Source organism: Coffea arabica, chromosome 2c, assembly GCF_036785885.1.
Source record: "Coffea arabica cultivar ET-39 chromosome 2c, Coffea Arabica ET-39 HiFi, whole genome shotgun sequence".
Taxonomy (NCBI): Eukaryota; Viridiplantae; Streptophyta; class Magnoliopsida; order Gentianales; family Rubiaceae; genus Coffea; species Coffea arabica.
The window spans coordinates 4,108,510-4,128,076 of NC_092312.1; the positions used below are offsets into that span (position 1 = coordinate 4,108,510).

The 19,567-nt window shown below is 36.8% G+C and overlaps 2 protein-coding genes across 9 annotated transcripts; one reads left to right on the forward strand and one right to left on the reverse strand.

The window, feature by feature from the left end:
• Window positions 1–3,152: 3,152 nt before the first annotated feature.
• Window positions 3,153–11,391, forward strand: LOC113725239 (uncharacterized). 5 transcript variants are annotated; one of them, XM_027248280.2, is made up of 15 exons: window positions 3,153–3,378; window positions 3,484–3,618; window positions 3,967–4,053; window positions 4,495–4,566; window positions 4,703–4,922; window positions 5,777–5,895; window positions 6,178–6,570; window positions 6,658–6,792; window positions 6,942–7,079; window positions 8,312–8,467; window positions 8,788–9,021; window positions 9,383–9,540; window positions 9,839–9,953; window positions 10,156–10,236; window positions 10,881–11,391. In XM_027248280.2, the coding sequence occupies exons 1-15, from the start codon at window positions 3,250–3,252 to the stop codon at window positions 11,088–11,090; spliced, it is 2,382 nt and encodes a 793-aa protein (XP_027104081.1). In that variant the 5' UTR covers window positions 3,153–3,249; the 3' UTR covers window positions 11,091–11,391. The 5 variants fall into 5 exon arrangements, 4 of the variants coding, with proteins under 4 accessions (XP_027104081.1, XP_027104082.1, XP_071929800.1 ...); XM_027248281.2 differs by having other exon boundaries at window positions 6,286–6,570; XM_072073699.1 differs by lacking the exon at window positions 8,788–9,021.
• Window positions 11,392–12,208: 817 nt separating this feature from the next.
• On the reverse strand, window positions 12,209–18,816 carry LOC113725240 (uncharacterized). Of its 4 annotated transcripts, none has more exons than XM_027248283.2 (12): window positions 18,676–18,816; window positions 18,010–18,064; window positions 17,790–17,891; window positions 16,899–17,084; window positions 16,690–16,801; window positions 16,584–16,617; window positions 16,021–16,055; window positions 15,881–15,915; window positions 15,647–15,799; window positions 13,097–15,570; window positions 12,741–12,830; window positions 12,209–12,602 (listed from the first exon to the last, which is right to left on the reverse strand). In XM_027248283.2, the coding sequence occupies exons 3-12, from the start codon at window positions 17,858–17,860 to the stop codon at window positions 12,535–12,537; spliced, it is 3,258 nt and encodes a 1,085-aa protein (XP_027104084.1). In that variant the 5' UTR covers window positions 17,861–17,891; window positions 18,010–18,064; window positions 18,676–18,816; the 3' UTR covers window positions 12,209–12,534. The 4 variants fall into 4 exon arrangements, with proteins under 4 accessions (XP_027104084.1, XP_027104085.1, XP_027104083.1 ...); XM_027248284.2 differs by having other exon boundaries at window positions 12,209–12,575; window positions 18,010–18,104; window positions 18,676–18,806; XM_027248282.2 differs by having other exon boundaries at window positions 18,010–18,104; window positions 18,676–18,806.
• Between the last annotated feature and the right edge of the window lie 751 nt (window positions 18,817–19,567).

Sequence of the window (19,567 nt, forward strand, 5' to 3'; positions counted from 1 at the left end):
AGGAAAACAAAAATAATGGAAAGGGGGTGAGCTTACGCTCAATGAGGTACCAAAATACTAGTAATTAAGAATCATGACATTTCACGTTTAATCAGTCAGATACACATACCAGATATAAAGTAAAGCAGTTAAATACAGTGATTCAAATAGAAAGGATACAGGTGACTCTCAAGAGCCAGAATCCCGTTGCAATACCATATCTTGATCAAATAGTAGTTGACACTCCGTTAACTTTCAAGTAAAGTAACTAGTTCAGTAGAGCACCACTTAATACCAAATTTCGTTCACCAAACATACCTCTTACCGGATCCAAACACCTCAACAGGAACAGGAATGGTAATATTCGAGTATATCGAAAATCTAAAGTCTCCAATACCTACAGATTCCTCAAGAATAGGCACACATGGATTGTCAATTTTCTCGATCAAGCCCTTGCTGGCTCGATTCAATTAACTCCCCATGAGGTTAAACTCAGGTTTAACAGGAAGGTCATTGGATACACTTCCAAATGACATTATAACAGGCGCAGGTAACTGATTCAAGCTCATAACAGGTGCAAGTAACGGATTCCAGTTTATACAGTAAACAGTCACACATGCCAGAAAACAAGTGTGATAAAGTACACTTTTGTCTTATTTAGAATATACAGAGTTCATAGTCATTTATGTCATAGATTTCAAATACAGATGACCCAATTAAGCAACAATTCAGGGGAGTGGCACACTCACCAGTTCAAGCAAAGATAACTTCTTAAGTTTTCACCCAAAGTAGGGTTTTGATCATCGTGAAACCCTAAAAATAACCAAGATAAAACAATTGAGGTTTCCACATCCAAAACCTAGTAAACGGAATGTACAAGTGAGACTCGACTACGAGTCATATGCCTATTCAAATGAACTACAAATGTAAAGAGATAAAATGTGACTTTTGAGTAAAAAGGTAATAGTTGGTCCTAAGAACATGAACGATCTCAAAGCCCTTCACCTATTCTCAAAACCTACTTATAATGGTTTACCGTTTCCAAAATTGAAATGGAAATGAAAGTAAGACCAGTTATATGAAAACAGAATTTTTCAGTTTTGCGCAATACTATTTAAAAAATCATCTCTCAACTTTCTTAAGTCCAAAATTGATAAAATTTATACCATTAAAAAATAGATTCAAAGATTTACAACTTTTCAGAAGACACTATAGTAAGATTCAGAACACAAGTCAGTCATATTCGAGTCTCAAGTTGTCGTTTCATCCAGCAAAAGACAGAACAGGTATGCAATTTTAGTTAATTTTGAAAAATCACAGATATTTATAAGAATTAAGGAAAATCATGAAATTTAGACAGTAGAAACTGCTCTGAATCTAGTTTCAAACACAACAAATGGAACTTAATTTTGACTTTTCTACATCAAGATATAGTAGATTTTCCAAGACTACTCAAGGGTTCTTGCGAAAAAATTTCAACAGCACGTCCCTCTAAAATCTCTATTTTTTCCACCGACAAACAGCCATCAATTTTATTTCAATTACACATGCAAATTACAAGTCATTAAACACACTCTTTTAGGGCCATAACACCTTTAATATAAAGCCAATTAATAGCTCCAACATCAACCATCTTCAAGGCCAAATTCGAAACCCTAAATCTGAAATTTAAGTACATAAGTTGGAAATTTCTTTAGGCAAGTTAATCTACTCCATAATCCTTCAATCTTTCATATAGCAAACTAGCAATATATGGTCAACCCTCAATCATTACATGTGAGCAGAAATTACATCATAAAAATTGAAAATTTCTATATCATCAGCTCAAATCACAATATTTCTCATAAAATCACAAATATTGTAACCCTAAACCACAAATATCCTAATTTTAGATGTAAACAGGGATTTTTTAGCAAATTTACCTTGTAACCTCAAGAAAAATGGTAACTTAGGATTCTTCCTCCCAAATTAACTCCACGAACACCTCTCCTCTACCTTAGTGAATGCTTGTATGGAGTGGTTTGCAAAATTGTTGGCCAAAACTCAAGATTCAACCAATTTTGGAAGTTGGAAATGAAGCTTTCCTCTCTTGGTTTTTCTCTCAAATGGCCGGCCAAGCATGAAGAAAAATGAAAGGAATTTTGGTCAAATTTTGGTTTTAGTAAAGTAAGAAAGTCTTGATCAAAAGTCGAACATCCAATGGCATCATGACACTTGGCATTTCTTAAGTTTAATCTCATCCTTTGGTCTATCAACGGTTCATCTATTTAGTTAACCTCTAATTATCTCCTAGTACTTTGTAAAATAATATCCTTTTACACAAAAATTACCTGGTTACCAAAATTTTATCGCACTTACCACGCTAGCGAGTCCCACGTCTATAATACATTTCAAACTTAACATGAACCGACTCATACTAGGAAAATAATTTGAAAAACTATATTCACTTATAAAAATGCATATAAAGTTAATATATTGAAGGAAAGTATAAAATTGTAGACAAGGAAATAAAATAATGTCTAGAAAATATAAAAATTTTCAGGTTCTCACAGGGGACATATAATTATCATTTTAAAAATAAATAGATAAGAAATTCATTTAATAAGATAAGCTAGGTGTTTTGTGTTTTGAATTTTTTTTCCTTTTTTTTTTTGATTTAAGATGTGAATATAGACAATGGGTAAGTTTCCCTACTCTGTTGTCTTAGAATTAGGGCTGCAAATGAATCGAGCGGTTCGCAAGCGGCTCGAGTCAAGCTCGAGTCGAGCTCGAGTTCGAACTCGAGCTCAGAATATTAAGTTTGAGTATATATATATATATATTTTTTATTTTTATTTTTATTTAATAATAAAATTACGTATATTATATATATATATATTTTTTATTTTCATAGTGAAATTACGTATATATCCTTAATATTTTATTATTTATTCAGAAAAAAATATTATTTTATTTATTTTTTTAAAAAATAAAATAATTTTTTTTTATTTTTTTCGAGCTCGAGCTTGGCTCGACTTGATTCGAGTCGAGCTCGAGCTCAAAAATTGCCAGCTCGTCGAGTTTGAGTTTGATAAAATTTAATCGAAACTCGGCTCAATTAACTCAAAACTCGACTCGACTCGACTCGTTTGCAGCCCTATTTAGAATGAATAAATGCAGCAAAATTAAAGGTCTTCTTACAAAAATAACCTTTGGTGCATTCTTGTACTCTTTACTTTTTAGTCCATCTTCTTCCTCAGTCCCTCACTCAGTCGGTCACTTTTGAGGAGGATGGAGAAGTTGAAAGCATTAGTTCCAGAAACCCTCAAGCGGAGAATCCTAGCAAGCACTGCGGATGACCTCCTTTCTACTTCCTCTTCCCTTCTCGACTTCTTTGATCCGCTGCCTCTTTTTCACCGTGTATGTTTTTCCTCCTTTTTTAATACATTTTTTTGGTTAAATGTTTCAAACATCTGCCACAAGCATGTATTTTTTTTAATCCTTTTCCTTTGAGTTGTTTTCCAGATTGTTGGTGAATTGACAGACTCAGAGAGCGGGCTATGTAGCAAGGATAAGAAGGTTGCTCTGGAATCAAAGCTTAAGGGCAATGAGTGCTTTTCCAGAGGAGATTTTCCTGATGCCGTGCAATTTTATTCCAAGGTCTTGACGTTGTTTCCATTTCTTCACGTATGTTTTGGTTTACAATGAAAAATGTAATATTTGAATAAATAACCAGGGCTGGCAAACTTTGTTGCTTTCTCTGCATTTGCTTTTGGACCCACACCTTATATCAAGCTAGCACACAAGTATCTATGTTTTAAACTTTTGTACTATTTGTGCTTCCAATACCCCCTCCCTCTCTTAGCAGGATCCTATGCACTTGTACTGACTTCATATCTCATGTAGCGTTTTTTTTCAAATTGAAAAAGTCCATTATATTGTTAGTTAGTACTAAGTCAAACTGAAAGGCAGTTTAATGTCCCTTTTTCTCTTGCTCTGATTTACCAGGCACTCCGGTTTGCTCCAGCGGGTGTTGATGAAATGGGAAAGGATCTAGTTTCGGTGCTGTATGTTAATCGTGCATTTGCATTCTATGTGAGTTCAGCATTTATCTTTTATTGTGGCACTTATATGAATAAACTTGAGTTTATTTATATCTTGAATCATTATATCTCGTTTGCTTATTAGTTCAGGAGAAATATGGTTGGATTGTATATCATCCACCCACAAAACTTCAGAGGAGTAATTTGTATTTCCTAGGCTAGCTTTTATCTGGAAAAAATAATTTGAATTGTTTATTAGGCTTAAGACACTTTTCATTTTTTTTTGTGTAAGAGGAGAAGTTAGAGACACAATATAATGTTAACTGCTTCCAAATTAAAGTGAATAGGATATGCTTATGTACATTTTTTTGAGTTTCGGTTGTATACAAGAAGTAGGATCCCCTACCCAAGAAGATGGATATATTAGATGCTTATCTATGCCAAATCTCAGGTAATTGTTGTGTGAAAACTAAACAGAATTTACTGTCTTCAGAAAATGGGTCTTCTGGTGGAGTGCTTACGAGATTCTAGCAGGGCTTTATCAAATTCTCCTGGATATATCAAGGTGATAATGCTTCTATCACAAACTGTTATTGCTCCCCCGAAAGGGTGAGGGTGGGGGGTGTTTGTCTGTTGGGGGAAATGAGTACTTTCTTTTTGGTGATATACTGTTAACATTTTTGGAGTATGTGCCACTTCAGGCATGGTTTAGGCGAGGTAAAGCAAATGCTTCTTTGGGAAATCATGAAGATGCATTGCGAGACTTGACTATTTCCATGAAGCTGGAATTCTCTTTGAGTGGAAAAAGACAGATAGAAAATGAGATGAAGATGATACTAGACCGGTCTAAGGAAAAGACCAGTTCATTGCAGAAATCTGGTTCGTTGCAGACATCTGATGAGTGCAGATTGGATATCCCTGGTATGACTGTATCACTATATAGTTGTTTCTATCAAGCTTGTGCTCTGATGACCTATTCTTAGCTGTTCTTTCTTCATGTATGTGCAAAGGGACCTATTCTTAGCTGTTCTTTCTTCATGTATGTGCAAAGGAAAACTTACATCTGTCAAGTGACAGAAATTTCCCTTTATAATGTTTCTTGATATTCAGAAAATAGAGGTCAATATTAAAATTATGTAGTTCATTTTTCACCGGATCTTTTTTGATCTGGCTCTCCATGGACAAGTTTGTTGCAGTCCAATTTAGGGTTCATCTGGTTGCACCAATTGAAGTTGGAAATAAAGTTGCTCTTAGTCTGTTGATAAGTCGTCCTTTTCTCTTAATGATTCAGGTGTTGAAGAGGCAAGGAAAACAGTCTCAATCTTATAAGTGGTTCACTTTTTCTTTTTTTTGTTCATCAAGCTTGACTATTAGCCTTTTGTGATTTGTCTTTATTGGGGTCTGAATAAGCTGAATAATGCAATAAGGCTTCATAGAGCGTGCTTTGACATTAGAAAAAGGAAGCTTGTGTAGTAGCACATTTGGGCAAAGTTGATCTCGTGAATGCTTCTATTGTCTTGTTTCTTTGAATCGTTCTGTGTCCCCTACCACGATGGTGCCCCAATTCATCGGCTTTGGTTAATTTTGTGAAGAACCTGTGTACTATCAGACATAACATTCTATACTATGCATATTAACTTTCAAACTTGAATGCATGAACTAAAATGTTTATTTTTTCTGTAACAGACTAGTTCCATAAATAATTAACTCCTTTACTAGTTGTAACAGACTGCTCTTCTCCCTTCACTTCTTATAATGTAGGTCTTATGTGACAGATGAGCCGTGCCAAATAAAACTTCAGTGTGTCTCTACAACAACTAAGGGAAGGGGACTCACTACTCTGGCTGATATTCCAGAAGCATCCTTAGTTCATGAAGAAGATCCTTATGCTGCGGTATGATTTGAAGTTCTTCTTTCCCAGAATGATGAGTGCTTCAACTCCTTAAGCTAGCATATATATTCTTTCTTTTTGTACTGCTTCCTAATTTGGCATACTTTTCATCCGGTGAAAATTGTTTCAAATGGAAACTTTTAGAACTAAAAATTTTTTATTGAGAAATCTGCCTTGTGATAATATGAAGATTAACTAAGTTTTGACATGAAATGTGTTGAATCCTTGTTATTGTAGTTTGGTGTCTGCTTGGACCCACTTCTTTATAAACAGTATGTTGTGCAGATTATATTGAAGCATTGTCGCGAAAGCCATTGTCATTTCTGCTTCAATGAATTACCAATGGATTCACTGCCGTGTCCCTCATGTTTGATCCCATTGTACTGTTCTCAGCTTTGTCAAGTACAAGCCAGTGGAGATAAGATGTATGACACTGCAATTGATGGTTCCTTCATTTATAAGTTTTCAGATGATCTACAAAAGTACATGTCAGATGTTGTTTCAGTCAAGTTTTCAAGCTCATGCAGTAAAAACTTTACTGAACATGGCCACGAATGTGGAGGTTTACATTGGCCTTTGGTGTTGCCATCTGAAGTAGTTTTGGCTGGTCGAGTCCTGGCGAAGTATATTGAGCAACAAAGGCCTTCCAGCCTAAATCTCAGCCTCCGAGGACTTTGGGTATTTTCTCATTCTTTTGCTTTAATTTGCTGTTTCAGATTCTATCCTATGTGCTTCTTAATATGGCAGATGCTGACATGTACTTAGGATCTTTGTCACAACTATGCTCAACTCCCTCCAGAAAGCAAATTGGAGTTCCATGTATATTCGATTGTGTTGATGCGCTGCCTTCAGCATTCTTATGGCTCCGAATTTGCTATTAGTGGAGAGACAATTGCTCAAGTATGATTCTTTCTGACTTGTAAATTCTGATATTGAGTGTTACTTGATGATGTGCATAACATTTGAGATGATGGAAAGTTGGATTTTCAGATGGTTGATTCTCGATTCTTCTGATGTTTCTCGTTTAATGTATTCTTTCTCAAATGCAGCTTGTTATACTTCTATCTCAAATCAGGGCTAATTCCATGGCTATTGTCCGGATGACATCCTTTGATGCGATTGGTTCTTTGAGACAGCATCCAAAATTTTCCCCAGCTGCAGATGCTTCAACAATTTCAATGAAGCAGGTTTGTAGTACATTCTTGTTATTCCTTTTTAAGGGCACTATTTTTATTTGATACTAATTAAGTAGACAGTAACTTCAACAACTAAGATGGTTTGCTGTATTGTAAACTAAGCCTGTCCTGTTTGACAATGAGTATGTTGACATTGAAAACAGATCATCGAAATAGAATGTTTCTGAACCATTGTGTTTCTTTTTCAGCGTCATTGAGTTGCATAATGTGGCCACATTATAAGCTATATGTAGTCCTTTCTTTGTTCACTGTGCGCATTGCCCTTTTTATCCTTATAACACTTGGATATGGGGGCCAAGGAGTGAACTGCAAGAAGAAAATAATGTGTATGCTGGAGTTGCTCTGCTATAAGGAGAATTGTGCATTTTCATTTTGCATAAGATATTCCATTTTTTTTTAACTGTTTTGGAGTTCTGCTGAGATGTTAGAAGTAGTTAAGGACCAAAATTCTAGACTCCTCAGTTCTTAGAAATTAGAATCTGTGTACAAATTTTGACTCTGAACTTGTACACAAATTTCGTGGATTACATTCGGAATGTTTGAAAGTTCCCAATTTTTTAAGTTGGTCCCTACTTGCTTGAAATACTGCAGTTCTCTTTGTGACTTGATGTTTGCCTATGTTGATGTCTCGGTGGTCTTTTAGAAATTGCCTTGGCTACGTCTAAATAGCAGTTTATATAATCAGACAGCTCCAAGTAGAAAGTAAATGGAAACCTAAGCTAAGAGAAAGTTGCGTATTGGTACCTCATGAAGAGTGAGTTTTTGCTAGTGATGTAAGTCAATATGTGTGAGTTCTCCTGATTCTCTTGCGAGTCTTGATTTCACCTTATGTAACAGGTGAAGTTTTTGCAGAATATCTTTGCATTCTAAATGTTTACACGTGGCACTTTTACACCCTTAGACTTTCTTGGTGCACAAGTTACCTTTTTGACTTCACGGGATTGTAAACTTGGAATTCTGTTTCTGGGAGTGGTTTTCCATTCATCACAGCTTGAATTTGATGTTAGTGTCTGGGCAAGGAAGATTCTTTATTTAAGTCACTATTGCCATTTAGAGTAATCTTACTGGTTTTGTAAATGATAAATTTTTAAATTTTGCAAATTTTGTTGTACATTGAAAAAATTCTCCTTGAGAAAGCATTAGATTATCCTTATCATGTCTCTGCAATGAGCGTCATGTTTATTATTGACTGACAAATACTTTTCTCTGACATTATTCCGCAGATGAAAGTGGGTCAGGCAGTTTATTTAGCTGGGAGCATGTTTAACCATTCTTGCCAGCCAAACATTCATGCATATTTTGTTTCACGCACTCTTTATGTGAGAGCTACAGAATACTTGGCAAGGGGATCTGAGCTTGAGCTGTCTTATGGTCCACAGGTTCAGTCCACAGGATCTGAGCTTGATCTCTTTTTTGCTTCTTTAGGTTAAGAATTTTTGTAATATTATACTGTTGAATCTATGATGATTGTGAAGGTTATTGCCAGAAATATGTTAGTAGTCATAGCTAAATTATGAGCATGACATATGCCTCGAGTTGCCTGGTTTATTTGCAACTTGAAGTAGTCTTCTTGTTGTATCTCTGTTCTCTTTCTCCTCATATCATGATGTTCTCTCTTAATGCAAGTTGTTGATTATCTGGCTTGGGCCATTTCATGATGCTACAATTGCATGTTGTCATTCTTTTTGTTGTTCATCAGGTAGGGCAGTTGGACTGCAAGGACCGCCAACAATTTTTGGAGGATCATTACTCATTTAGTTGCAAGTGTAGTGGTTGCTCACAACTGAATCTATCTGACCTTGTTCTTAATTCTTATCGGTGTGTCAAAATGAATTGTTATGGGGTAGTCCTAGATAGCCATGTTGTGGAATATGAGAACCAGAAGTTACACTCCTTCCTTGGCCCTCCTGGAATGATTAATTCCAATCTTAAGGTATTCTTAAGTTTTAGTCTCTTCAAAAGAGTGTTTCCTTTCAAAGAACAACTAGGGTATATTTGATTATTTTTTCCAGAATATAAAATTTGCAGGAGTTAATTGATTAAAAATGCCGAGTTTAATCGGACATCAAGGCATCTGAATTATGATTATTAGAAGCATGTTTGCTGCTCTATGTTTGGGACATGTAGACAAGTTGATGACATGATCTAATCTCCAGTCAATGCAATTTGGCAGCCTTGATAGTTACCGTTTAGTACATAAATCCAGCATCTCTGAGCGCTACCTATATATTGAGCGTTACTATGATGATTATTGTTGGTGATATCAATTCCATTGATTTCATGATATACTGCAGGTTGACAAGTGCAGAATTGATAGCATCAGTAAAATTGCTCGCTATGTGCTTGAAAACAATCATCTTGTTAAACCTGGGTGTTGTTTGAATTGTGGTACTGAGCGTGATTTGGAATCCTTACATTCAGCAATCAATGAAGCTGACATATGTTTTAGAGGGTATGTCAACCGTGAATAAAAATGTGGCAGCAGAATTAAAATTCTGAGTTATATACAGGCCTCCTGAGTCCAGCAAATTGGTCTATGACAAAATATGTTTGTATTTTACTCCCATGTACACATCTATATGGAGAATCACATGTTCACCTGCTGCATAGAAGTAAATTGAACAAACATGTTCACCTGCTGCATAGAAGTAAATTGGCATGTTTGTTCTCCTGAGAGTGCACACGATGCTTTTGTATACTGTATATATTTCATCCAATGATGTAATGGATCTATTCACATGCCTCTGTAGTTTGCAGGATGCATTTGCCTCCAGTGAGGTCCCTGTTAATGCACTTCAGGATGCATTGAGGTCTCTTGACCTTCTTAGAAGAACAATTCACCCTCTCAACAAGAGACTAGCAGAGGTGAGTCGTATAATCAGCTCCACCAAGCCCGACCAGAAAAGGTTGTCTGTCACCTAGCCCCTTTTTTGGGCAGGCGAAAGTAAAGAGGTTCTCCTGGTGTATGAAGTCATCATTGGATTGCAATGCGAATTGTTATTTGAAATCTCAACTTGATTAGTTTCTAAGATTGATGAGTTGACCAATTCTGAGCTGATGTTTTCAGATGGAAGACTCTTTGGCACAGGCATTTTGTTTGGTTGGTAAGCTGCAAACTGCACTGGACCACTGTCAAAAATCTATTAAGGTATGAATTTGTTCAAGCAAGAAACATCTGTTACAAGTGTCTTTCTGTGATAATGGGTTTTAGTGTGGCCGTTCCTGGATGCATTAGAGTTCTTTTATGTCCTTGAGATTTGATCGTCACTGTCAGTAATGCCTTGTTCGGATGGGACCAAGTGGGTATTTGGGGCTGTAGAGTTATCTTTGCCAATAGACATGCATTAGTCTGAGAAGCATATATTAGTGAGGCTAGTGGGCTAGGAATTTGCTGCCTAACTCTAGGCCAACCCAAGCCATGATCCTACACGCTGAAAAATTGATACCCCCCTGAACAAAAAAGACTCTCACCATCTCCCTGTTGCCCGAGTAGTGTGTCAAATTCGTACTACCACTTCATTTTTAACTGAGAAAACTTTTTTAACAACGGTGATGATGCATGTGATACAGTTTGGAAATTGTTTCCAGAATTCCAAATGGGCATTCACCAAAAACATCTAAAGAAAAAACGATTTGTATGGGGAGTTATGCTAGGAAACTGTATTTCAATTTAATGACATCTGGGCCGTCTGAGGTTTATTTTGCAGCCAAATTTGGTTTAGCACAATACTTATTCAGCCATCTAAAACTTAAGGTGCCTGATGAAGGATTCAGAATTTTTTTCCCATGCAGATCTTGGAAAAGCTTTATGATCCTAATCACATTGCCATTGGAAATGAGTTGCTGAAACTTGCATCCATCCAACTTTCCTTTGAAGATTCTACTGCTTCAGACACCCTTAACCGAGTTGCCGCAATTTTTTTGCGCTATTATGGGTCACATGCGAATAAAATTTTTCCTTGTTTGCAACTTCTAAAGGAGGAAGCACTTAGAAATCAATAAATTCAGCCCCTATTCCGCAATTCACGTTTTGGCCATCAATTCCTAATGGTTTTGTAATCAAATGGCTGTATATCCCACGTGGTATTTTAAATTCTCATTTCCAGAACGAGATCACTATTGTGCTAAATCTCTTCAGTGCCTCGTGCATACCTTTCTTCCTTTACCTGCAGTTACGAACTCTGGCAATAGCCCTATGATTTTATGGCTACCTTGCTGAGCGTGTAGTCATGTAAATTTGAAGCTTGTATTCTGTAAATAATAGTGAAGCATGGACAAGAGCAAGTATATTTTTGCCACTAAAGCCAATGAACTTGATATTCATTGTCAAGATTCTTAAACGGTAAGATTACTTAAATCCTGGTAGACCGCAATATTGGTTCCCCGAGGGCAATACAATGGCAAATCTACACTGAAATTCGGAGTCGATTCAATGCAGATGAGAGAAAAATGTGACTTGAAGGGGTTAGCGATATCGATGAATGTGTATGATTCTGTTTGATAAAACTGAATCTGAAATCTGAATACTGAAACAATTAATTTGCTGAATTTTAAGCACTGAAAAGAATGTATGAATATCTGAATTTTAATGTTAAATCTATTTATACTGTTTGATAAATATTTATAACTAAATGTTTAATAAATTAAATTTGACAATTTTACCATTATATCTTTTCATCTAAAAAAGAAATAGAACCTATGATTTAATTAGCTAAAAATGTTAGGTATGAAAATGATAATATTTATTTTTAAATCAAATTAATATAAAAGATGAAATATATTATATGAGAAGTATGCAGAAGATGTGAAAGTCATTCAAAAGGGAGAAAAGAGAAATAGAAAATCATTAGATAGAAAATATTAGATTGTTTAATTAGATAAAAATTTTGAACATAATTAACAAACAAGGGTAGATTTGCTAGATAAGATAAAGTAATCATTCAGTTAGGATTCTTGTGCTGAAAAAAAATACACACAAATTCAGCACTACTTAATAAATTCAACAAATGAATTTTCATTTATCAAATAATCAAAACATCTGATTGTCCGAAAAAATTCAGATTCAGCACTTTTTTATATTATCAAAGAAACCCTAAGTTGTGATACAGGAGTCGAGGGAAAAAAAATAATTGCAACATGATTTTACATCAGATGATATATGGACTCCATTCAGTTCAATCAGCAAACTACAAATTTTTTGAGGTTTCTAATCGTACAAAATCTAGAAAAGCTCCTAAATTTATATGTAGAATACAACAAATCCAATTCTCAGCTGGTCAAACAATTTCAAGTATGACGCTACGGGGTACTTTACAGCCTAAAAAGCGGCAAAAAATGGTTCCTCCAACCACGAGGGGATGAGAAACATCAGTTGTGTTCCTAGATACACCACATTCAGGCATGAACCATGGAAAAGACCTTAACATTGAGTACGAGCCCAGACTTGTCACAGAAACTTCACCTCGTTCTGTTTGCCACCCTTGAATGCTGAAAGAGAGAAGAATGACCTTGTTGCTGAAAAACAAAGTAGCAAGCAAATTGGAATCTAAGGAGAATTAAGGGAGACATCACCATCACATACATAGACAGTCCTAGAAACTAGAGGTGGTAAAAGAAAGGGAAGAACAATAAAACAGAAAGACAGGAACCAACCTTTTGATGAAGTCACCGGAGCAGAAATATGTCCCTCCTGCAACTTCTCAGACAATCTATGACCAATGGTTTTGCTTATATTTGCTCGAGCTGGAAGATTTTTCATTGCCATTTAACAGCATCAGAAACCATAGCAGGTAAAACTATATTATGCATGCCATGTATGGAGCTATATGTGGCACGGAACAAATGGAGTTGGAAAATGAAGAAAAATTGGTCTGATATCCGAGTTCCTATAGTTTTTAAAGATTCAGACTTTATATCACGGCTTCGCAAAAGATTAGTAAAATAAAGCTAAGAAGTATTGTTGAATGAGCTCATTCAAAAAAAAAAAGAAAATAAAAGAATAAAAATACCATGTGTCCCATGAGCAGCTAGGCTTTTGTCCCGTGACGAGGTGTTTTGAAGTCCCAAATTTTTTGCATGAAGCGTTGCCTTCTTCAGTAAATTGTCAGAACTTCTTTTAGTAACGAATTTAGATTCGTCAGTATCATCCTCTCCTTCAGAAAAGACAGATGGACTAGAGCAGCCAGTTGAATTTGTGTCCGTTTTACTCTTTCGAGCAAATTTCAAAAGCCTCTTCAATCCCTTGGGGACATCTCTTTGGTAGACCATGGCAGGAGGATTCTCGGCATTGCCCCATTCAACAACATCAGGTTCACTGCTCTCCTCCAGCAGCATCTGAGACAGAGAGTGACGAACACGTGGACTGGGGATTCCAACTGGTGCAACACTGGATGGTGATTGAATTTGGCAAACATTGCCACTGAATGGAGCCGGTTGTTCCTCATGCTCTTCTATTTCCACCCAGGCTGTAGGAGGGATATCTGATTCTTCAGTAGCTTGAGCATTTAATGCAGCATCAGCATCAGTCAGGTTTTGAAAACCATCAAGTTCGGTAAAAGCAACCTCAACAGGAGTTTCCATTTCCTCATATTTCTCCTGGTTTACCTGAATGTTGAATTCCATGTCTGCATGATCTTTATTTACCTCGAGGTTCACTTCCTGTTGTTCAATGACCTGATCAGATGAGCTAGAAGCAATTTCATTCTCTTCAGCTTGATTAGCATCTCCTGTAACGATTAACGTGTCCTCAGGCGGAGGAGGTACTTTAGCCCTCGAGACCGGACTAACTCCAGAGCCTATCCCAGAATTCTTACGGAGAAAAGGCTTTGATTCAATAGGCACAACACTGCTTTTCTTGGTCACCTTGTTATAGAAGCTAGGCTTTGCTGAGGAAGCAGCATCCCTATCCATAGACTGAAGTTTTGGTTTTGCTGACTTGGTAATTTTTTTCAAAGCTTGCTGCTTTTCATTTGCATCTTTAACACCCTTGTTAGTGTCATTCTGGTTTGGTTTAACTGACTTTGGTTTGAGTTGTGATCTCTCTACTTTTGGGCTCAATCGAGGAACTGGTGGTGCTGGTTGTGATTTTCTACGGGTAGTGGTACCAGCAGAAGTTGTCCCAGGAGGGGTTTTAGCTGGTGAGACACCTGTAGGTCTTGGTGATGCTGTAGTTGGCCATGATTTCCGTGTAGCAGGCAAAGGAGATGCTTTTGGTGAAGCTTTTTTAACAACAGAAGGTTTTGATATTTCCTTCTTGTGATTTGCTGGGGATGACGTCTTCTGTGATTTCTGGGGCTTCACATTATGTTTTCTACCAGCATCACTCCCATTTGCAGATGCCATTTCGGCTTTCCTCTCATCAAGAATTTGTTGCATAACTCTAAATTGTTTTTCCTTCTCTGCTCGTTTTCCAGCAGTTTCTCCTCGGAGTTTCTCATTCCTCTTTTCCTTGTAGTGGTCATAGAAACCACCTCTCTGTTCGCTTGGCAAGTTCTGGCTTTTTCTATTGGCAGGTGCTCCAGTTCGATATTTAACCGGCTTAGTTTCCATCATTTTCATTAGCAACTGGTTAAGTTCTGCTTCCTTCTGTCGACTCCATTCAGCTGAGTCCATTAAATTTTCACTAATTTCTGCTGTTTGACTACAGACAGCATTCTCCTGAATGCAAGCTGCATCAGGCAATCCTCGTTCAGGAGAGTCTGGCTTAATACCCACTTCAGCAGGCCGAACTGCATCATCCTCAGAAGGAAGATCATGCTCAGCTTTTTCTTCTGGCAACTCATTTGCGATTCCGGTGTTTTCCACACCATCTGACGGTAAGGCAACAGCATTATCTGAGTTAGTACTTTGGGGATCTTCAGAAAAATTTTCACCTGCACCAGCACTCCATCTTCTCAATACAGATTTATTTGCACCAACCTTGACATTTAACAATGACTTTGTCTTCTGGATATCCACTGTTTGGTCTCTTTGCTTGCTTTCAAAAAGACTGATTGCATCTTGCACACTGATTCTATTTACATTACTCTCGGATCTTTTTGATGGTTGCTCAGATGCTTCCTCATCGCTACTCTCTGTAGCTGCATCTTTTTGACAGCTTAACCTTTCTCTAGGTAAATAATTGAGGCTTTTGATAGTCAATGCAGTGGATCTCCGGGATCCCGATCGTCCAATTTGAACCCTCCGCATTGGAGATGCAGATCTTCTAGGTGAAGCAGGTCTTATAAGAGTCCAGCTTCTTTGAACGGATGGTTGCTCCTCATCACCTGAGCAAGACAATTCTCCACTTTCAGAGGAGCTCTCTCTCTCAATCTGTGCAGCTTTTGCTGGAGAAGCACTATACTTTACAGGAGTATCTGACTGTGGTTGGTTGCAGTTCTTATTATTCTCCTGCTTATTATTGATTCTGTGCCTCTGACTGTCACTTGGAATCTCATCTCGACTATTCTCTTCGTTCAACTCCAGGAGTTTGCACAAAGAATCCCTGGAATAAAGATGAGTACTTAATACATATTCTCAAATATCACATCACTAAGCAGCATCAGTAAAAGCTTAAATACCTCAAGTCTGTGGCTCCAAAATGATGAGAGAACTTTTCCAAGTCATCCATCTCCTCATTGGAGCATGTAGCCCTAGCTGATTGGGCAAATGCAGTAGCTAATTCCCCTCTTAGGGCAGAAAGTCTCATATCTATAGCTCGCAGCAATTCATTTCTGTTTGACAATATGCATGTTAATAGACATGTTAGAAGCCAAACATATTCTCATTGAAAACTGAGAAGTTACAGAATGTACTTGGAATCATCTGATGACGGAGAGCTAATTCCAGCCTGTTGAGACACCATTGATTAGATCAGCTACCATGTACAAAATATATTCAGGCTTCTCAATTAAAACTTGAATAAAGAACACAGTGAATGGAAGAGAACCATTACTTTCGGGATTGATGCATTGTTGTTGGAAGAATTGCCTGTCAAAAACAGGAACTGTTATTTAGTGTCTGGTAGAATTAGGATGAAGTTGTGGGTGAGAGGAGGTCAGGAGATACAAATAGCACTTTCTCATCCACCATGATACCAATAAGGCAGGAAGAGCATATTATCAACATTGAAGACATAATATTGGAAAGCCATATCAAAGCATTCAACCCAGAGGATTGAATAGAACCCATCTAAATGTTACACTAGCTCATCGAGGCGCCCAGGCAACTGCTGCCTCAGGGCAAGCTCCTACCACTGCTTTGTGAACAATTGGTGTAGACATCAAAGCTAAGCTGAAAGTAATTGTTATTTCCAATAGCATAAAACTAGCATATTCAATTATGTAATAAGAAGCAAGGCTCAAGGTTTGGTCATTGGTGGGCTTTAAACATCAGAAAACAAGACCATGGTAAAATAAAACCCTGAAAGTCCCTACACCCAAATCCAATTCAGTCTGGGACACAGCAACCCATTGAGCTTTCAAAACCGCAAAGAAAGACGTAATGAACAAAACTAACCTGCATTCCCAGTCTCAAGATGATTTTGAGGGCCCTGAAAAGGAACAAACATTATTGTTCTGAAAACAAGCTCCAGAGATTAGTTTCAATGATGGAAACAAAATACCTTTGAATACAATGAAAGGTGAAATTTCCGGGCCTCCTCTAGCTGAGATATCTCATCTTTTACAGTATCAGTTGCGTATGTTACTTCTGATGAACCAATAACTTGCAAGAATCTGACAATGTACAAGTCATAGTAAATGAAAAGGAGCACATCCTTCGTTTTTCCCTAAGAAAGCAGAAATGAAGCTCAAAATACTAGCGGTTATGAACCTCATTAATGTGGACTTTCTGAACCATCTGGAAGAATTACGATCTTCAGGTGCTATGAGTTTATATTTGGCATCAAATCCTTCTGAATGCAATGCTTTGATAGTAGCGGAATGCAGCAACAGTGGCTCAAGAATTGCAGATGTTACTGTTTCTATTTTTTTCCCCCGGCATACGCATGCCTCGTACCTGTAAAAGTTTATCCAAGTAAAAAACAGAGCCAAGGAATTTCACTCTATAGAAAACCTTGTTTTTTTTCAAAAGCTAAGTTAATATATCATCATTATATAGCTCATTAGTCCTAGTAGAAGATTCATCAAGCATTTAATTCTCTGACTATGCAGTGGAATAAGTATTGAAGATAACTGTTATACCATGTCCAGAAGCATCAGTGCCCAGAGACTAGAGAATGAAGGAAAAAAGAAATTGTTCAGTAGTAATGGCAGAAAAAGATTTGTATTGCAAATTAATGGATCCATTCATTACACTAGTTGGTTTTGGTTTCTGTTCAGTCTATCGTGCACAAATATTATAATCTTATCAGACATTATTAGCAGCCTCCATTTGCTTCACCAGAGACAACTATAATTTTCTAAGCTTGGTTTCAATGAATGATGGTATAAACCCATCCCTTTGCCTCTTTTGAATTTAAAATATAAATATCTGATGCTACCAATTTATTTGTCCTAAATATTCTACACCAGACTCATAAATAATACTCTGAAATAAAAAAAATCACCTTGACAGTCCTAACTAGCATAAGATCATCATGAATTTCAAAAACAATAAGCCAGCAAACATTGATAACAAAAGCTCTAGAACAAGGTCATTTTCATCCAAGGACAAAAATGCCCTCCAATAAAATATAGCGATCAGAAAGTGATCAAATTGTACCTGTTCTGGCTTGGGAAAATCTGAAATTCAATGTAATCAAGCAGGATATTGGCATCTACCCCTTTCTCCATCTTAGCCGGGTTAAATCAGATGCCCAAGAACCTGACGGAAGGAAGGAGGAAAAAGAACAATTCATAAAGATTAGATTTGGAAACCACTAGATTATCCTCCTCTCACTTGACTCTTTAAATAAGCGTGCACATGGATAAAATACACAAACCTGGAATCAGGAGAATAGCTAAGCATTCAGCAACCCCAACCTTACCTCCATCGCACTAAAGTACAATATACAAAGACCATTACCAAACAATTTCACTGCATGAAAGTAACTCAAACAGAGACCAGTGAGAAGTGAGAAGGAAGAAAAGTAATACTATAATGCATTATCAAAGCAAGAATCAGCAGAAACTAAGCTCCCAAAAATAAATGTTAAGTTTTTTTTTTTAATATTTTAAAATTTGTAATCTACCAGCAATACCCGAACATATATTTCTACGGGGAAATATCAGTCAAATTAGTGAATTATTTCTTTTTCTTTACACATTCAGTCATTCATCAGTAAAATGAGTAGATATATTAGCAAGAAAATGCGATTGATAAACAAATGGTAGCAAAAACCACGAATGAAGATCAGATCTAGCTTCAGGAAAAAACCAAACTTTATCAGGAAACAGCAAACATCGTGCGAACCCACCGACAGAAAAGTCGCGGTTTTTAAGCTAAATGTGAAGGCAATAGCAAAAGGTCAAATCTCAAGCATGGGATTGAACTCGTCATATATTTTCCACATGCACCTTTGAGTACTACAACAAACTAATGAAAGCAGCCACATCCCAGATGATAAAATATAAGGAGGGGAAAAAAGAGAGAGAGAGTGAAGACTTACTGCAGTTGGAGATCAACGGAATGAAAAAAGAAAAAACAAAAGGAGAAATGAGACTGCCAAGGAGGAGGCCGAGGAGGTAGTTTCTGTTGTTGGTGCAGGAGATCTCAAATGGATGAACGGAGATTTCAAATCTTTAACCAAAAAGTGTTTGTACTGTGGATTAAATATAATACTAACGGAGATGGAAGGGAAGGGAGACTGAAGAGTGGAGTGAGTGTACTGTGAGATGAGAAAGGATGGGGGAAAAAGATTTAACCCCCAAAAAAAAAAAAAGGAAACACCTTGGAGTGTGTGAGAGAGAAAGACAGGAAAATGAGAAAAGCGCAGAGAGAGAGAGAGAGAGAGAGAGAGTGGTCGGGGAATTGGTAGCGTGAATGAGAATTTAACAACAAAGGCAAAAAAAAAAAAAAAGGGGACCACCGTTTTTTGTGATCAAATCCTTCTAGTGTTTGTTGCACCGAACAACCGGAGGCGCGTCATGTGTTTCTTTTTCCTTTTCTTCTTTGTCCGTTAATTGCTCATTCGGTTGGGTTGTACGAAGTAAATAAATGTATTCTTATTATTTTCGTTTGTTCTGAACTTTGCAAATTAAAAAAAATTCAAATAAACAACTCTTTCAAATTTTTAATCTTCTAGTGATTAAAGAAGCATATAATTGTAAGATAAAAATTTGTACGAAAACTTCAAAAAAAATTAATAATCCAAAATCAAAACCTAATGAGAACGAACACTTAATGCCAGAATTTGTTTAATTAATGACGGCGAGAGTAAATAGGTCAGCAACCCGGAACAGCGCATTCCTAATCACCTGCAACAACTATATAAGATTATATTGTGTTTGGATTGCATTTTTTAGGATTTTTTTGTAGAAAAATTACTGTAACGATTTGAT

What these genes read in the sequence shown, in the direction of transcription:
- LOC113725239 (XM_027248280.2), top strand. Translation starts at nt 3,250, where the DNA reads ATGGAGAAGTTGAAAGCATTAGTTCCAGAAACCCTCAAGCGGAGAATC. An exon ending in CCGTGCAATTTTATTCCAAG is followed by an intron (nt 3,619 to 3,966) that starts GTCTTGACGTTG and finishes CTGATTTACCAG; the next exon opens with GCACTCCGGTTTGCTCCAGC. An exon ending in TCAGCCTCCGAGGACTTTGG is followed by an intron (nt 6,571 to 6,657) that starts GTATTTTCTCAT and finishes ACATGTACTTAG; the next exon opens with GATCTTTGTCACAACTATGC.
- LOC113725240 (XM_027248283.2), bottom strand. Translation starts at nt 17,860, where the DNA reads ATGGAGAAAGGGGTAGATGCCAATATCCTGCTTGATTACATTGAATTT. An exon ending in CCGTCATCAGATGATTCCAA is followed by an intron (nt 15,800 to 15,880) that starts GTACATTCTGTA and finishes ATTGTCAAACAG; the next exon opens with AAATGAATTGCTGCGAGCTA. An exon ending in AGCTGCTCATGGGACACATG is followed by an intron (nt 12,831 to 13,096) that starts GTATTTTTATTC and finishes AAAATCTTCCAG; the next exon opens with CTCGAGCAAATATAAGCAAA.